The following is an 18,984-nucleotide window of genomic DNA, read 5'->3' as shown; positions in this document are numbered from 1 at the left end:
AATAAACAAATGCATTTCATTTTGTCTCATTATTTTATACAGGGAGTCCTCGAGTTACGTCAGAATTCCGTTCCTATGCTAGCGATGTAACATGAATTTAGACTGAAGTCGAATTTCCCCATTCAAGTCAATATTTACATTAAAAAATGTAAATACATTCAAATAAGATGCTGTCCGACTTTGTTCGTCGGTGTCTCGCCTTTCTGCGATCTTTAATGACGTCTAGCTTGGTTTCCATGGTAACTGCTGTTCTTTTGGCTGGACCGACATCGTCGATAGAAGAAGTCACTTTCTTCTTCTTTGGGGACGGGATGTGGGGGGAGGGGAAAAAAAAAAGAAGGCGAAAAAGACAAAAGATACTCCCACAAGTGCACTAGCTAGCACATAGCTAAGGGCTAATAAATAGCGGACGAGGGGAAAAACATGGCGGGCGAGTAGCCAAAATGGCGTACGGAGCCAAAATGGCGGAGCGGGTGTAACCGTTGTAAAGTAAAAAACGTGTGAAAGTTAAAATGTACAAAAAAGTAATTTTACATGAATAACGTCATTTGTAAAAATAAAAATGCTGTATGCAATGTTTCACTTTAAATGTATTGCATAAGGTCAATCAGAAAAAAACAGTCAAATGAAGTGAAGATCGGAGAATGAATGAATGAAAAAATGAGGCAGACATGTTTTACTTCTCTCTGCCCCTTTGGAGGACCAAAACTGCCAAAATGCAAAATGAATAAATGACTAAAAGTGAAAAAAATAAAATAAAATAGAGAATTCAACAATTAAATACAAATGTATTTATTTATGTATATTTTTTGTTCTTTTTATTTCCACTATATACATATATATGTTTCGAATTATATTTTTTATATTCGTTTTTATTTTCACTTGTAGTCATTTATGTATTTATTTAGTCAATAAATGAAATGCCTTGAATGGGAAATTACAAATGGTCGCAAGACATTGTCTATAGAATAGATATTTGTATGGAAGAAAACACTTGCCCCCGCCCCCAATATTTGTATGAAAGAAACTTGTAGTCCGCATGCAGGCCGACAGAGGGTGCTATTTGTCCATCTAGTCAGCGCTTGTCAATGCGCGTCAAGTGCTGCTCGGCTCGCTCGCTTGATTGATTCGATACGTTTACGGAACATGTTTTGGTTCTCGAGCCTCCTCAGGTCAGGACAACAATAATGGTTGTCACTCAGCGAGAGGGGACTGCGTGCGACTCGTTCGCCGCTACTGTGCTCCGACTACGCGGCTAACGGAGCTGCGAGCGAGCGAGCCGCACCGGCAGTGACGTGACGCGCTAGCAAGACGCCGGATGAGGCGAAGACGTCGAACAAGGTAACGAGCCGACAACATTCCTTCCTTCTTCTGTCTGTGTCGTCGTCTGCCGAACCCAATACGAGCATCACGCGTTGCTAGCTGGATGCTAACGACGGCGGTTTTGTTGTTCGCTGCCGCTGATCAAGCTAATTGTGCGCACTTCCGGGCCCGGTTCGGATTGGCTGAGTCACAGCAGCCGATACACAACAAACAAACAAACAAACAAACAACAAAACAAATATCATGTCGTCCAAAATGCAAAATTCAACATTACAAAGCAACTCCGCGTCGTCCTTTTAGATTTCACTTCATCTGCCTGCTCAGCTCTCAACAAGCTGCTGGCCTGACAGACAAGACAATTACACATCAACTTATGGCTGTGCAATCAATCCAATGATCAATTGCCATTTCAATTATTACACTCCACAATTACAAAATCAGCATCATCGTAAAAAACATTATTTAGTAATTTTTCAGTTGTTTAAATTTAGACATCAGCATTTTTTATTTTTTAATTCATGTATTTATTTTTGGTGCGGTGGGGAAAATGTCAAAGTCAAGTTGGTTTGAATTACTGCTGTGCATTGAATCAATATTCAATTGCAATTGCAATTTTTACACTATAATTATGAAATCAGCATAATCGTAAAAAAAAAGAAGATTAATACTTATTTTTTTAGTTGTTTAAATTTATACATTTGCACATTTCTTTTTTTTTTAATTTAAAATACAAATGTAATATATTTTGTTTCGTCCAAAAGAAACTTGCATAGTTATGTTTCAAGTTCGTATTTTATTTTGTCTTAATATGTTTTTGTTTGCTTTTTACGTTCAAACATTTTCTTGTTTTGTAAAAAAAAAAAAAGATTGTTGTACAGTACCTATTCCATTCCAACTTCAAGTTTTTGCCAACATAAATAAAGAAATATTATTACAAATATATATTATGAATTCTGTTTTGGTCCAAAAGGAATAATATATAATTATAGTCTTTCTATTTTTTATTTGTTCTTAATAGCTTTAAATGCTTCAAAATGTTCTTGTTTTTGCACCAAAAAGAAAAAATTGTTTGAATAATCGTGATTTCAATTATTGCCAAAATAATTGGGATTATTATTATTATTTGTTTCCATAATTGAGCAGCCCTAGTTTGTACGTTGAATGGGGAATTTATTCAAAATGGAAAATGAAGGCGCTTTATATCTTTTTTTTGCGCGCCCAGTGAAAACAAAAACAAATGGGGCCTTTTAATTGAAGGCATCCTGTGAGGTCACCAAGAGGTCACGTGACTTCCACGGATGTCATGGCGAGCGAGCGAGCGAGCGTGTCCCGTCACGAGGGGGCGGGACATTCCGGCGGTGGCGTCACATGATCTCATTTGACACTTTGATCCCAAGTGAGGAGCCGGAAGCGAACTCGGTCGGCTTGTTGCGGGTTCACGATGAAGTTGATGTGCGACGAGGTGAGCGCGCGCACTTTTTGCTTGACTTCCTGTTTCCTGCTTCCTCTTTGTGTTGCTGAGATGTGTGTGAAAAAAAAAAAGTTTCATTCATTTATTGAAGCTTTTCTTGCATCGTCATGTTCAGCGGAAACCAAAAAATCGAAATATTATATGCTAAAAGGGTTTTTTTTTCGAACCCGTTTGGGCTTTCGATCAGGTGATGTTGAATATTTTGTCAACTGTTTGCTTGTCAAGACGTCTTTGGTGATGACCGACGCAAATAAACTTGACTAAAAAAGGAGAGATGAAAATTTGGAATCATAATTAATCGCAAATTTAATTTTTATTCAAAATGTAAAGTCAAATATTTTTTCCTAAGTTTGTTCACGGAAAAGTGGAAAAATGTTAACTCGAAACACAGCTGCATTTTTTAGTCATTGATTTCATACTAATTCCTAAAATTGAGTGAAAATGAAAAAGATGTACTGTAAAAAAAAAAAGGAGTGTGAGGATATTGATCTGTGTTGGTGATGTTTTTTCTGCCACTAGATGGCATCCTTGCATTTGTAAGCCATTGGCGAGAGCCCAGCACATGAAGTCCTTCTCGAAACGTTCGAAAGGTCGAAAAGTGACGCTCCCCCACCCGGATTTCAGCTCCCCCACCCGGATTTCAGCCCCCCCAGCCGGATTTCAGCCCCCCCACCCGGATTTCAGCCCCCCATGGCGCTGTACGACGAGGACGTGGCCAGGAATCCGTTCTTCGCGGCGCTGGAGAAGCTCCGACCGGACCTGTGCGAGCGCGTGGCCCAAATGCGCGGCATCGTAAGAACTTCTCGGCTTCCTTCCACTCTTTCCACCATTTGCAGCAGGCAAAAGTTCACATTTTGTCCACAATGAACATGGTCGCTCGCGTCAGTAATTGTCATGCACAATCAATACCTTTCAAAAGTCAGTTTTCCACTTGCTGATGATGACATCAGCGGTGCTGAGGAAGTAGCTAACAAACGATCGCGGCTCGGTGAATGTGCTTAACCTCGGTTAGGAGGTTGGCCAAGTGGGAGGGGCTTAAAATGGAGACGAGCCCCAGCGGCCTTCCCGTTGTGAGGACGTCCAACGCATCCGCTCATCCAGCGCATCCGTTCGTCCAACGCATCCGCTCGTCCAGCGCATCCGCTCGTCCAACGCATCCGCTCGTCCAACGCATCCCACGAGCAAGGCACGTTGCCGCTGGGCGCTTGAACGTCACTTTGCTTGTGATTTCCAGGGTGGTTTGCGCGACTAACTCGTTAATTGTCCTCATTTCCTCGCCGGCTTTGAAGACTGGAGTTGAAAGGCGCCGCTCGTTTCGTGACGATCCGATCGCCAACTTGGCGCAACTTGAAAGAACGCGTCAACGTGACACGGAAGCGCTTCACATCACCGAGCTTCAAAGTTACGGCCAGAGATGTTTTTGTTGTTTTTTGCTTTGTTTTTTTTGCTGTTTGTTGACGGTTGGACTGCTGGCCTGGGAAAAAAAACATTTGCACGCATGCTAAATCTCATGTCGTGTCACACAAGCGTCTCGTTTAACTGATTGACTGGCGGCCATTTTGACTGAAGCAATCCCCTTCTTTTACTGGATTTGGACCCATTTTGCAAGGCCCACACGATATTGCGTTCGATTGCTATCAAAACATAGATCCTACCAAAAGAAAGATGAAAGTCTCTTCTTCCATCGGGGAAAAAAAAAAAAAAGTACGTTTGTATCTGTTTGTGTTTTGCACCAATTAGCATTAGAATATAGCGACGTTTCATCAATATTGACATTCCTGGTGAAAACATTGACAAAAAAAGAGCTTGCTGCAACATGGCCCTGGTGGATCTCTTATATTCTGCTGCCACCTGCTGGCTATTTGTGTAATAACTAGCGTTTCTTCAACCGTTCTTTGCAGTTGAGAGGCTGCATCAAAGCGCTAGCGTAAAAAACGTCTAAATATGTCTTTGGGACACGTAAAGCATTTAAAAATAGAAGTTATTTCTACATTTTTGGGAGCAAATGAATGTTTTGTTTGTAGCGGTAAAGTGGACTTTTATCTCCATTAGCTTGTGGTTCCGTGCAACAGGTTCTGGTTCCGTGCTGTGGCAGTCTCGAGGGCAGCAGGCTGTCGCAAGTTCACTTTGACAGTTACGTGCTTCATCCCGTGGACGACGGATACCAGACGGCAGATGGCAAGGTTGCTACTTTGCTACCGTTAAAGCTAACAACAATCCACTCTTCATCCTCAACATGGTTTGTCCTTTTCCCGGCAGGAGGTCCGGATCCAGGACAGGCAGGTCCTGTTGGGCTCCGGCTTCCCGCCGCCGGTCTCGGTGGCCATCTTGTTTGAGGAAACCTTCTACAACTCCAGGGAGGAGAGCTTCAGCATCCTGTGCGTGGGCGGGCCCGTGGACGGTGGCGAGCCGGCGACGGCGTCCTCGACGGCGACGGCGCCCTCCTCGGCGCCCTCCTCGTACCACCTGCGGAACCTGGAAGAGGTGGAGCAGTTCCTGGGCCGCCACCGCCACAAGCTGGACAAACTGGTGGCAAACTTCTGCCAGGCCTTCAAGCGGCACGAGCGCAAGGGACTCCGGCAACACATAGTAGGACGACCGAATCCCTTCACCAGTCGCCTTCAGTCCGCGAAGGATTTCTGTCGGCTTGCACGACAATGCGATTTTCGACCAATACCGATCGAGCAAACATTTGCCGATAATGAACTTGAATACCAAAATATTACTACATGTACAAATACTTTGAAACATTGTGTCAACTTTACGCAGTCTTTCAATGTTCGTAAAGCAGCAGAATTTTAGTGACCAACATGGCATGTCGATTATGTCTATTATTATCAACAGATTTCTTTATTATTGCTTTATCTGTCTGAATTGGTCGATAATTGCCGATCATTATCGATATTATCGTGCATCCTATATGGAAGATATTCCCAGAAGCAGCAATGCTGCAAAGTAGGCAAAACTTGTTTCTCTTACTTGGTGCATTCGTAAAAGTATGAATATTGATATTTAGAATTGAATCCAATACAGTTAAAAAAAAAAATGGCTCGCCTTGTGATATTGATTAAAAAATAATAATAATAATAAAGGCTTCATTTTGCTGTATGTATATTTTATCTATACTGGTAATAAATAAATAATCAGGGAAAAAAAAACTTTTTTAGAAAATTTAGCCTACTGGGGCTGCATAGAACTTATTATTGTCAAAAAATTTTCTTTGTTTTTGTTGATTTCTCATTGGTGTTTTTTTTTACTTTTTTTGTAGAAATTTGGTGACAGTAAGTCACAAATGATTTTGATGCGATGCGTCACGTGACATGTGGGAAATGTCACATGAAATGTTTGTCCGGCAGATGGTGATGATTATTTTTGTTGTTGTTGTCAGGACTCAGTCCACGGCCTGTACACGCGGTGTCTTCAGTGTGTGCTGCGAGACGCTCACTTGGTAAGTACAAAAAAAAAAGACTTAACTCATTCAAACCCAAAAACGTATTTATACGTTTTTTTTGTTTTTTCCCTCTATGGTACTGCATACACAAGGCTTTGATGCAGCTTCTGACCTGAAGAGGTCGCTTAAAGTAGTGGTAGTTATGACAAAAAAAGGCCAGCAGGTGGCAGCAGAGTATAAGAGATTAACCAGGGCCATGTTGCAACAAGCTCTTTTTTGTTTCAACAGGTTTGTGAATAATGATGAAACTTTGCTATATTCTAATGCTAGTTTCTGCAAAATGAAATTTTTGACTCGTAAAAGAAGAGACTAATGTTTCTTTTGGTCGGTTCCATGTTTTTTTCGCAATAGAAGAGAATTTTGTGTGGGGCTTACAAAATGAGTCCAAATCGAGTTTCTTCAGCGAAAACAGCTGGACGTGAATGAGTTGACTCCAAATGAGTTAACGGGCTCTGCCATGTTGACAATCGTCGCCGTGGCAACCTTGCGATGCCGCGCAAACAAGTTGCTCTCGACTCATGTGATTAAAAATCATGTGAGGCTTCTTCATCATCATTTCATATGATCCTTTTCATAATTGAGTCTGAAATTGATCATGTGGGTCCAAACAGGATGTTGGCGAGATAACGCTCCGGAAAACAACTTTTTGTTGTTGTTTGCTTTTATTTTTTCATTCTTTCTGTGACGTTGTCGCGTTGAAGTCACGAGATGTGAAGCCAACTTGACTCGACTGATTTCTCATGTCAAGCTTCTGTACATTTTTGCAACTTTCAAATTGTTCAATGAATTAGCCAAAGTTCTCAAAAAGTTTGCGAGGGGGAATTAAAAAAAAAAAAATCATTGGCCGTGCAGGTGGTAAACGTCTTCTTTTTTCTTTTTTTTTTTTTTTGGCAGCGCAATCCTAAAGTCGGAATTTCCTGACGACGCGATTCCCAAACATTTGCGCTGTTGTATTGACGGGGAGCGGCAAAAAAATCTATTTGATAAATCGTGTACACGGATTGTCGGGGTTATTAGGGATGTAACGATATTCAAGCATCACGATACGATATCATCACGATCTGATCATTATCACGATATTGTGGGGAGGTTGGCGATACAAAAAAAAGTCACAATATTGTCAAAAAAAACAAAAAAGCCACACAATATTCTGCTTTTGTACATGACAGCAATGCTTAGAAACAAGCTACAATAAGACTTCATATTGAGGCACTTATTAATAATAATTGAGTTCCTCCACATATTGACATATTCCGTTTATCTGAATATTAGCATGGATTTTAAACATAGAAGGGCCAAAATTTCAATATTGATTTTTTTATTATATATATTATTATTATTATATATTTTTTATTTATATTTATATTTGTATTTTATTTATTATTAATTTTTATTAATGATTTAATTCTGAAAATTAAACTGCACTAAAAAAAATATGAACCGCACAAATGGAAATCAACCTGACTTTTTTTTTTTTTTTTTAAAGATGTGCTGCTTTTAATATCGTGACATGACGACGACGATATTTTGTGGCCGTTTCAATATTGCGATATCACCATATTGCTGTTATCGTTACACCCCTGCAGGTGCCTCACGATACGATACGATACGATACGATACGATATGCGATACAAGGCTCACGATTATGATGATCTGACGATATAACGATGCTGCAATTATCAATGGAGTAATTAAAGTAATAATTCAGTTACAGGGTCAATTGTTTTATTTTAGAAATTGTGACACAATTTTTACTTTGGGTAACATTGTAAAAGTAAAAAAAATAAAATGACTTAAATATGAAATACAATTAAATCAATCTTAAAATATGTTTTCAAATATTATAATTGAAGATATGATATAGATTTTTCATGGAAAGGTGTGCAAAAGTGTGCGAGTTGCTGGACAGAAAAACACAAGTCAAAATAAGCTGATGAGTTTTCTTCTTCACTTCTTCATTTCCCGCCACTCTTACGAGGCGCTCCCCCTAGTGGCCCGCCAAGTCATTGCTCAATAAGTCATCAACAATGGGGCCGTTATACTGGCTGTATATTAACGACAAATATCCTCATACTTGTGTAGACAAAGTATCACCATTTATCGCCGTTTACCGATATAATCATCACACTGCTAAATTGTGACGTCGTGTTTAAATTTGCTGATCCATTCGAGGATATGACACCCGATGTTGAAAATGCATGCGAAATCTCGTTGTCATGACGATGATGATGATGTCACGGTTTTGTCCAGAAGGTGCCGGCCAAGCAGGAGCTCCAAATGACTCTTCTGAAAGAAGCCGTGGAGGTAAACCAAGAAGAAGAAACTCTCGTCAGGTTCTTCTGTTTTTGTTTTGTTTTTCTAACGTTTTCCATTTCTTCCACGTCAGGTGTACGTCCATCACGGCATCCACTCGCTCATTTTCAACCTGGTGGGCACGCTGGAAGCTAGCCAGGTGGGCGGAGCCTAACTCTGTCAATCAAACGCACCCCCCGGACGGACGGACGGACGCCTGACGTTTTGTTTGTCGCTTGCTTGCGTGCGTCCCGACAGGACGCCGCCTTCAACAAGATGACCAGAAGTCTTCACGAGCTGCAGCACAAAGACGTCGGCGTCAAAGCGCACTTCAGGTGAGATGGGGCGGCAACATACTAGCATTTTGTGTTTTTTGTTGTTGTTTTCAAAAGTCAACATTTGCTCCCAAAAACGTATAAATACGTTTGATTTTAAATGTTGGAAGTGTCCCAAAAACGTGTTTTTTGTTTAGTTTTTTATGCTCGAGCATACAGGAAGCTTTGATGCAGCCTCTCAACTGCAAAGAACGCTTGAAGCAATGGTAGTTATTTACACAAACAGCCAGCAGGTGGCAGCAGAGTATAAGAGATCAGCCATGGTGCTGGTGCAATTGGCCTTTCCGTTGTTGTTATCACTTCCATGTTGTTGCTCAGCATGGATTTGTTGACGATTAGAAGCAGGCAGCGGCGTTGCGACGCACGATTAGATTGAACGTGAAATAAAGTCAGTCAAATACCAACATTTGATGGAGGCGGGACTGAACACTGCAGCTTTCGACCTCGTCAAATGAGTGCTGTGCCCTGTTACTTGTTTTTTTTGAAGACTTTAGATTCATGAAATGTTTGCGATTGTGAACGCCATAAACGATGAATGCAATCCGTGACGTCATCGCAGCGGCACGGTAACGACAAGGCGTCCATATGTCACGTGACCTGCATTTGACCAATCACAGCGTAGTCGTTCTTCAACCAGTTGACCAAACGCTCGGTCAATACGCTGCTGATTTTTTTGCAGTTTTCGGCACGTAAAACTGCTGACCCGAGCGATATATCGATAATCGGTCTCAGATGTACTTTGGATTTTTGTTTTCCTTTCACAAATTGTTGACAAAAATCCTTTTTTGTCAACCGAAAGCCGTGACAGATTCCTCACGCATGACTCCAACGTTTGCATGCAGCACGGATGTTCGGATGCTAACGTGCTAACAAATGCTAACGGGCGCTCGCGCTTTCTTCCAGCGTCAACTTGCCCCGCGCCAAACGGGAGCTGAGTCAACTCAACCGGCAGACGTCGCCGCTGCTCAAGCTGCTGTGCCTGCGCAGGGTGGCCTTGAGCGCCACCCGCGCGGCGCCCTCCGCAGGTAACAAGCGGTAGTCACCTCGCAGCAGCCAAGACCAAAAGACGACGTTGCTCACGTGCCGCTCCGCTTTTTTCCAAACTAATACTGAAACTAAGCAAACCTCGAGTCCAACTTGTTGACGTTTGTTGCGCAGTCATCATGGAGGCGGTGTGCGCCGACGACCTGCTGTCTGTCATCCTCTACCTGCTGGTCAACGTGGAAATCCCCAACTGGTGAGTCGCCTTTTCATTTTTACATCCATGAATCGAAAAAAAAAATAAAAATTAAACATTTAAAAGAATTTTTTTTTTTTTTTTTTTTAAGGTTGAACCTAAGTTGAATTTGAGTGGATTGAAATGTTCCTTGTTCTTTATCCTTCCTGTTGCTGATGCATGTCGGGCCAGCCGCCATCTTAAATAAATAATATTTCAATAAATTCATCAACGCTCTTTTATTTATTTAGCGATTTTGACGTGGATTGTTTTGTTACAAATGTGAGACATGAATTCAAGAGACCACAAACGAGTCCGGCAACAATAAGTGGAACCAAATTTTGGTTCCGGGCGTCCAAGTGGCGCAAATATGGTTTCAAAATGATTCAAAAAGCTTCCACGCATGCATTTTTTTCAGTCCTATGCACCCGCAGGTCATGACCTCTGCATGCGTTTGCAGGATGGCCAACCTGAGCTACATGCGGAACTTCAGCTTCAGTCAGTCCAGCCAAGACGAGCTGAGTTACTGCCTGAGCACCTTCGAGGCGGCCGCCGAGTACATCAAGCTGGGGAAGCTGCGACACGCGCTCGCCGTGCGTACGCCAAACGCGCGTGTGCGAGGCCTGCGCAATCCGTCAATAATTATTACGCTCCGCAATCAGCAGCATCATTCCAAAAATATAGATTTGTACTCATTTTTGAGGTGGTGCAAATCTATACATTTAAACAGCTCAAAAATCAGTATTAATCATCTTTTTTTGATGTCTTTCATTTCATTTAAAAAGAAATGATGCAAATTAATCTTTTCATTTATTTTATTTTTAAAAAAATGGTGGAAAATGCATACATTTAAACAACTCAAAAATCTGTATTATTTATTTTATTTTATTTCAAAAATAGTGCAAATGCATAAATGTTAACATCTATTAAATTTTAAAATGACACATTTAATACATTTTGTTTCATCCAAAAGGAACTTGCATAATTAGTATTTCAAAGAATGAGATTTGTCTTAACATGTTTTTTTTTTTAATGTTTAAGTATTTTCTTGTTTTTTTACCCAAAAAAAAGTCATCCAACTTCAAGTTTTTGCAACATAAATAATCAATATTCTAAAGATATTTTATTATCAATTCTGTTTGGTCCAAAAGGAAGTTAAATACAGTAATAATTTCTTATTTCTACTACATTTTTTCAACATTTGATTGTTTTGTCCCCCAAAAAGAAATAGTTGATTGAATGATTGTGATTTGAATTCTGGCCAACGATTTTTTTGTGTTCCATAATGGAGCCTGCGTGACGTGCGTGTTGTGTTCAGGGTCGCGTCGACGCCGACGACAAGCCACCAATGAAGGCGGAGCTCGCCAGCGCCTCGACGCCCATCGGCCGCTTGTTGGAGGTCAGTGGCTCAGTTGCCTTTCCCACCTTTGACCTCCCCCTCACTGGCGTGCGTTTGCGCAGCACGTCGCCAACGGCGACGAGGCGGAGGTGGCGCGTCTGCTGAGCCAAGGCGAGAACCAAGAGGACGCGGCGCCGTGTCACCCCTTGTGCTCGTGTGACCTCTGCGACCTCCGGCTGGCCGGGTCAGTCGCTCGCTCGCTCAACTCAAATCCAAAGCGGCGCTTCGGCGCCATCTCCGGGCATGTGCGGGTCACTGCGCCGCTTGTCGGAGCTGAATTTGACCAACAAGCTGCTTTCAAAACATCTGGTGAAAGGTGGAAAGTGTTCTCCACACTGCCCCCTCTCCATTTCCAGTGGTACTGCAAGTGGCCAGGAAAGCAGAAGAAGTGGCCTCCGAAATGTCACGCCGAATAAATGTTCCCGATTTTGGGGATGCGATTGGTCGCTTGTTGGATGACTGCTCTCTCTTTTTGTTTGTTTTTCTTTCAGGAAGTTGAACGAGCCGTCGGCGGTGACGGCGTCCTCCCGAGACGAGCGCGGTTACACGCCGCTGCACGTCGCCGCCGTCTGCGGTCAGTTGCTTCCTTTTTGGTTGGCTCTTTCTGGTTTGAATGGGGCGGGGCAACTTGGCTGTAAAATGAGAGGTGCTACTTTCCTGTTTTGCAAGGTCACAAATCCACTTGGTGCAACTCTTTTGGTTTCTGGTCCAAAAAATCTTTCAAGAAAACGGAAGCAAATCACAAAAGGGGGAAGAAAAAACGAAGTAAAATATCCGTTTTGACCGTGTCATTTGCTGTTCACCTTTTGGATTGACAAAAAAGGAGATTTGGAATTTTATGCAAAAAATCAATCAATAAAGAAATCATCTTCTGAGGAAATATTGCTGTCAAGGCTGTTCTAGTGAACTAAAACAAACGAAAAAACTCAAACAATTTCATTCAAAAAATCAAATAAAAACGAAAACTAATGAAAAGACTAATATTCCAAAAATAATTTCATTAACAAAATAAAATCCAAACTAACAAAAAAAAGCTCAAACTAAAATTCAAAAAACAATTTTAACAAAATAAAAATGACAATTAATGAAAAAACTTCACAAAAATTCAATTTTGTTCATAAAATTAGTGAATTGAAACTACATTTAATGTTTCCAAAACTACCTAAAACAAACTATAATTTTTGCAAAAATGTTCTTTGTTTTGGTCTTTGGTCATTAATTTAGTGGATAAGCATTTAGGGATGATTTTAAATATGATTTGAAGTCCATTTATTTGGATATGAACTGGAAAAAGGACAATTGAAAATGAAAGTGATGTCATCGAGCGGCAGCCAATAGAAAAGCACCAAACTCCTATGGTGTTTTTGTTTAGTTTTTTGAAATATTGTGCACATTAAAAAGAAAAAAGAAAACTAAAGCTAATACTGAAACTAACTCAAAAATTAAGCATTTATGAAATAACTCCTAAAAACTAACAGAAGCAGATAGAAAAGAAAGTAAAACCAAACTGAAAAGTCCAATGAAACTTGCAAAACTATAATAAGTAGATCACGTGACGTGACGTGACGTCATGTGACACGTATGTGTTTGTAGGTCAGGCGCAGCTGATCGACCTGCTGGCGTCGAAAGGCGCGCCGGTCAACGCCAGCGATGACCACACGCTGACGCCGCTGCACCTGGCCTGTCGAAAGGGATATCAGGGAGTCACGGTAACCTTGCAAAAGTCACACCTGAGTCGTATGATTGTTGCGCAACACTTCCAGGACCCAAAACGCTCGCAAGAAAATCTGTATTGGACGTCAGCAACGTTGTGTGTCGTGCATGCGCGTGCAGCTGCTGCTGCTGCATTACAAGGCGGACGCGGACGCTCGGGACAACAACGGCAACACGCCGCTGCACCTGGCGTGCATGTACGGCCACGACGATGTGAGTCACATGACAATCGGCCGCGCCTGACAATTCACAACACAAGTTTGACAAGTTCGATGGCGCCATTTTGCTTTGCGGTCAGTGCGTGAAGGCGCTGGTGTACTACGACTCGCAGACGTGCCGCCTGGACGCGGCCAACGAGAAGGGCGACACGCCGCTGCACGTGGCGTCGCGCTGGGGCTACCAGGCCATCGTCGGCGTGCTGCTGGAGAACGGCGCCAGCGCGGGCGCGCTCAACAAGGACGCGCGCACGCCCGCCCACTGCGCCCTCAACTCCAAGGCGAGTGCGACGGCCCCGCCTCCAAAACGGTTTTCCGGCGGCGCTGCGAGTTGAGCAAATCACAAAATGAAAACCGCGCTCAGACTTTTGCGATTGGCACGCTCGATGTTCCGCCGAAGAGGATTTTTTTCTTTTCTTTTGAGTGGCCGCGCTGGTTTGGTGCGCAGGTGCTGACGCTGCTGCGGAAGGACGAGGAGCAACGCTGCGGGAACGGCGGCGGCGGCGGCGCTCGCGTGAGGACGCCGCACGAGTCGCACGTGCGACGCCTTCACATCGCTTGATTCTTTTTCTTTTTGCCGTCTTGGCCCCGCCCCCTCTCAGTCCCCCGCACGAGTTTCCCCTCAGATGAGCGGCCGTCGGTCGTCCACGTCGAGCGGCGCCTCGTCGTCGCCGGGCCGCGAGCGCCCGCCCGAGAGAGCGCCGGTGCAACGTCGCCAGGTGACGACGCCGTCGTCGCTTTGTTGTTGCCGTGGTAACGGTTGCTGACGTGTGATTGACAGGTGGAGAAGCTGCTGCGGGCCGTGGCGGACGCAGACGTGCAAATGGTGATGCCGTTCTTTTTTTTAACTCTCTCTTGTTCATCTCGACTTTTCTCTCAATCGACTCATAACCACTTTGATGATATTTCTCCATGCAATATGCATATCGCAAAGACGTGTAATAAGTTTGGCATCATCGCCCTCTTAACTGTTTGTCTGCCAGGCTCGGCAATTCCCGAAGCCTACAAACAGACCGTATAGCGCCGCCGTCGGGAATTCCCGGAAACGACGCTTTTAATGGGAATTTAGCGAGTAAATCCTTGGCCGGCGGCCGTCTCACTTTTCAACAGCGCGTGTGTGTGTGCGTGTTTCAGGTGCGTTACCTGCTGGAGTGGACGGACGAGGACGAGGCGGACGCGTCGGACGAGACGTCTCTGTGCCATCCTCTGTGTCAGTGCGCCACGTGCGCGCCGGCGCACAAGGTCAAACCATAAAATGCAAACATCATCCGTCACCACAGCAGAATTATTATCACCATATGATATGGAGGACCAAAACTGACAAGATAAAATTCAAAAGAAATACATGACGAAATAAATAAATAAATAGATGGGAAAAACTACATATATATAATATATAATAATTATATGATTAATTATTTCATTCTTAATTAATTAATTATTAATACTACTAGGGATGTAACAATATCCAAACATCACAATACGATATGATCACAATATGAAGATTATGATATGATATGGATGACCAAAACACAATAAATAAATAAATGGCTAAAAGTGAAAATAAAAAAAGATATTAAAAAGTGATTAATTAAATACAAATGCATTCATGTACATATATATTTTTTGTTGTTTTTATTTCCATATAATTTTTGAATGATATTTTTTCATATCTGTTTTCGCTTGCAGCCATTTATTTATTTATTTATTTCCAATTTCGCTTCTCCATACTATAATTATCAATCGCAATATTGTAAAAATACTAATCGTGCGCGCGCGTGTTGTTTTTCAGGCGCGCGCGGCCCCGTTTGGCGGCGTTGGCGGCGCGCTGTGCGTGACGAGCGCCAACGCGGACGGCGTGACTCCGCTGCACGTGTCGTGCATGTGCGGCCACGCCGAGCTGACGTCGCTCCTCCTCCGCCACGGCGCCGACGCGGACGCGCGCACCCACCGCAAGGCCACGCCCCTTCACCTGGCCAGCCAGAACAACCACCTGCAGGTGGGCGTGGCCTACATCATGGCGGGGGGGGGCATTGACGGCCGTTGACCTTTGCAGGTGGTGAAGTTGCTGCTGGAGTGCAACGCCAAGCTCAACAAGAAGGATCGCTACGGCAACACGGCCTTGATACACGCCTGTCTCCACGGCAACCTGGACGCCGCGGCCGCGCTCGTTCAGGTGGGCGTCGACGTGCGAACAAATGTTGAACAAATGTTGCGTTGGTCATCGAGCATATTGCTCATCTGACCGCTCGCGTGAATTTGAAACGTATAGAAGGGCCAAAACATGCCTTGTGAAAATGAAAGTGCACGAAAAAAAACGAGCCACCAGAGGAAAATCCACCCAACTTTTTTGAACAGATGCGCAGCTTTTAATGTCGTGATATGACAACAACGATATCTTGTGGCACTTTGAATATTCCGATATTGCCGTTACATCCCGAATCGTAATCCTTTGCGATGGGAAGGAGTCGGTCAGCGTGCGCACACGTCGACGACACGCGGTCGTGCGTCTCGTCCTTCGCTGTGGTGACGTGTGTTGTTGTGTTCAGAGCGAAGCGCTGGTGAACGTCGGCAACCGGCAGGGCAACACGGCGCTGCACTGCGCCGTGCGGGCCGCTCACCTGCCGCTCGTCGATTTGCTGCTCAAGGCCGGCGCCTCGCCGCACCTGCGCAACAAGAAGCACAGGACGCCGCTGGACGCCGCCCACCAGCAAGGCGGAAAGGTGAGCGCACCGAGAGAACCCCGCCCCCTTCACGTGCAAGCGGGCGTGTCCGCATCAAACGTTGCTGCTGTCGTCATCCAGAACGCGGAAATCGTGCGCTCGCTGCAGAAAGCGTCGGGACTCTCTCCGGACGACGAGCCCATCAAGCTGCTCTCCGTGCCCAAAGGCACTCTGGGTAATCGCCACACAAAACTCACGTCACCTTTTCACTCTCGTCCGTCCTCAAGTTTTTTTCTCTCATTTTCCATTTTCACTACACGTTTTAAAACCGTAATAATCACAATGTCATCTTTTCTTTTCTTTTCTTTTTTGTTGTTTTTGTCCATCGATGTCGCAATGAAACGAAAATCTTGCGGGAAAAACATGACTTGATTCTTCCTTTTTGTGTGTGCGTGCAGCTCACAACTTTGTTCAGCGTCTGAAACTCAACGACGCCGCTCGCCACAAGTCGGCCGCCGGCAGGTCGTCGCCTCGTCTTCGTCCTCATCTTCCTCATCATCATCCGCATCGCTGACGTGTCTTTCTGCTCGTCTTTTCTTCAGGATTCAGCAGATGAAGAAAACGTCGCGCAGTCCAAGCGCTCGCCCGGCGACGCCCACCGAGCAGGTCGGCCGCGTCGATTACACGCACACACAAACGACACGGGTGGCAGGTCGTCACTCCCGCTTCAACTTTACAGGACACAAAAAAGACCACAAACAGAATTCAAGCACAAACGTCTGCTAGCTAGCTTAATGCTAACTTCAAATGCCACACGTGAGCTAACGGAAATTAGCACTGATGTTAGCGTGCGTGCGTGCGTGCGTGCAGGCGAGTCCCGACGTGAGGAGGCAGCGGCTGCAACGCGGCGGGACGGTGGACGTCGGCGGCGGCCCGTCGGCCAACGCCAAGGGGCGGGGCCTGGCCCGCTGGCACACGCTGGACTCGGGAGAGGACGCGCGAACGTGGACGAGGCGTCGCCGCAGCGACGCCACGCACGAGGGCCCCGCCTTTGCGATGACGTCATCGGACGGACGTCGCGACGTCGCGAGCGCCCCGCAACGGGCGAACGCCAAATACTCGCCTCGCGTCCAAGACGCGCCCGTTTCTGGTGACGCGTCTGACATCAGAGACGGAAACCTCACGGGGGACACGCCCCTTTCCAGTGCAAAACTCAATACCAGGCAAATGCTGCACATACAAGACACGCCCCATGTCACGTGCAACACCAAAGACACATCCCTCCACTGTGACATGTCCCACAGCAATGACAAAACCTGCACTCAGGACACGCCCCTTTCAAGTGATGCACCCCACACTCAACACAAGCTTATTTCAGGTGACATGCATGACATCAAAGACACGAGCTTCTCTAGTGCCCCTCAAGCAGAACCGCCCCTCTCCCGTGACGCGTCCCATAGCGAAGACACACCCCACGATTCAAGTCATATCGCCTACATCCAAGACACGACCATCTCTGGTCACACTGCCAACATCAAAGACACACCCCTTTCTGGGGACGCGCCAAACTCCAGCGACATACGCCACATCCAAGACACGGCCACTTGGGATGACGCCGCCATCAAAGACACACCCCTCACTTGTGACACGCCCCTTTCCGGGGACGCGCCAAACTCCAGCGACATGCGCCACATCCAAGACACGGGCATTTCGGATGACGCCGCCATCAAAGACACGCCCCTCAATTGTGACACGCACCTTTCCGGGGTCGTGCCAAACTGCGGCGACATGTGCCACATCCAAGACATTTCCAGAATCTCGTCTGACATCAAAGACACGGCGCAGTGACGCGCTCGACTCTTGCGCTCACGTTTCACTCGCTCGCCCACCTCAACATTTGGAAGCGTGCGCCACGCGTGACGTCCACAAACAGGAAGTTGCGAAATAGTTGTGCGAGCTGCCTCCCCGTCGGTCCATCGAGTCGAGTCGATGTTTATTTGCGCTTCACGGCAGAAGGGGGCGCTCTCACAAATCGGGACCTTTGCAGACTTTGTAGCCAACAGGACAAAAAAGGGATGGCGACGTCTTCTGTACGTCCTTCCTCGTCTTCGTCTTCTTCATTTTGTTTCCTTGCTAACTTCCTGGTGCCTTATTTGATTGACGCCGGCCTCAAAAATAATAATAATAATAATAATAATAATAATCTTGACAAGTGAAAGCCAAGGTGTTAAATCCACTCAGTACTGCAAAATTATGGATTACTTTGTTTAAAAAAGTGTTAGAAGTTGTGATAACAGACTGTAATGTACTTAAGTACAAAAAAAAAAAAAAAAAAAAAAACATTTTTGAGAAGTTGTTTGCACACGAAGAAGTTTTCTTGCGGTCGTCTCGTGTTTGGACTGCAAATAAAAATCATCTTGCATGTGACGTGTCCATCATGGGAAGCATTTTTGATGAGTTCTTTGTTTTTTTTTAACGTGAAAATCAAAAGTTTGATTGATTGATTGACTGGCTGATCAAAGTATTAGTACTCGGTTACTTGACAGTTGGGAGTAAAAGTATTGTTTGTGTTTGTGTTGCAATTGAGCGGCTGTCGGCCCTCCCAGACGGTTTAATCATTTGCTCAGCACGCGGCGCCGCAGAATCTTTATTGCGCATTTTTTATTTTATTTCATTATTTTATTATTGATTTATTATTTATTATTAATTTATTGTGTGTATGCCCAGAATGTGCATTTTTTTTAAATTTTATTTCATTATTTTATTTTTTAATATTATTATTATTCATTATTTTATTATATGTATATATACAGAATGTGTATTGCGCATTTTTATTTTATTTCTTTTTTTTATTTTATTATATTTATTATTATATTCATTATTTTATTTTAGATTTATGATGTATT

At 44.2% G+C, this 18,984-nt stretch overlaps 1 protein-coding gene across 3 annotated transcripts; it reads left to right on the top strand.

The window, feature by feature from the left end:
• Positions 1–1,045: 1,045 nt before the first annotated feature.
• Positions 1,046–18,505, top strand: ankrd27 (ankyrin repeat domain 27 (VPS9 domain)). Of its 3 annotated transcripts, none has more exons than XM_077517839.1 (28): positions 1,046–1,341; positions 3,314–3,586; positions 4,867–4,977; positions 5,054–5,383; positions 6,183–6,242; positions 8,499–8,549; positions 8,632–8,697; positions 8,796–8,872; positions 9,776–9,897; positions 10,031–10,109; positions 10,549–10,681; positions 11,407–11,487; positions 11,550–11,671; positions 11,979–12,061; positions 13,081–13,196; positions 13,321–13,413; positions 13,499–13,696; positions 13,864–13,929; positions 14,018–14,134; positions 14,197–14,241; positions 14,550–14,657; positions 15,208–15,414; positions 15,472–15,591; positions 15,965–16,138; positions 16,220–16,313; positions 16,537–16,600; positions 16,681–16,744; positions 16,949–18,505. In XM_077517839.1, exons 2-28 carry the CDS (start codon positions 3,485–3,487, stop codon positions 17,924–17,926), a joined length of 3,861 nt encoding a protein of 1,286 aa, XP_077373965.1. In that variant the 5' UTR covers positions 1,046–1,341; positions 3,314–3,484; the 3' UTR covers positions 17,927–18,505. The 3 variants fall into 3 exon arrangements, with proteins under 3 accessions (XP_077373965.1, XP_077373964.1, XP_077373966.1); XM_077517838.1 differs by having other exon boundaries at positions 8,496–8,549; XM_077517840.1 differs by lacking the exon at positions 14,197–14,241 and having other exon boundaries at positions 8,496–8,549.
• The last annotated feature ends 479 nt before the right edge of the window (positions 18,506–18,984 follow it).

The sequence above is a fragment of the Festucalex cinctus genome, chromosome 3 (genome assembly GCF_051991245.1).
Source record: "Festucalex cinctus isolate MCC-2025b chromosome 3, RoL_Fcin_1.0, whole genome shotgun sequence".
NCBI lineage: Eukaryota > Metazoa > Chordata > Actinopteri > Syngnathiformes > Syngnathidae > Festucalex > Festucalex cinctus.
Note: the sequence above shows the minus strand (reverse complement) of the source record. Positions and strands in the feature narration are given on the sequence as shown.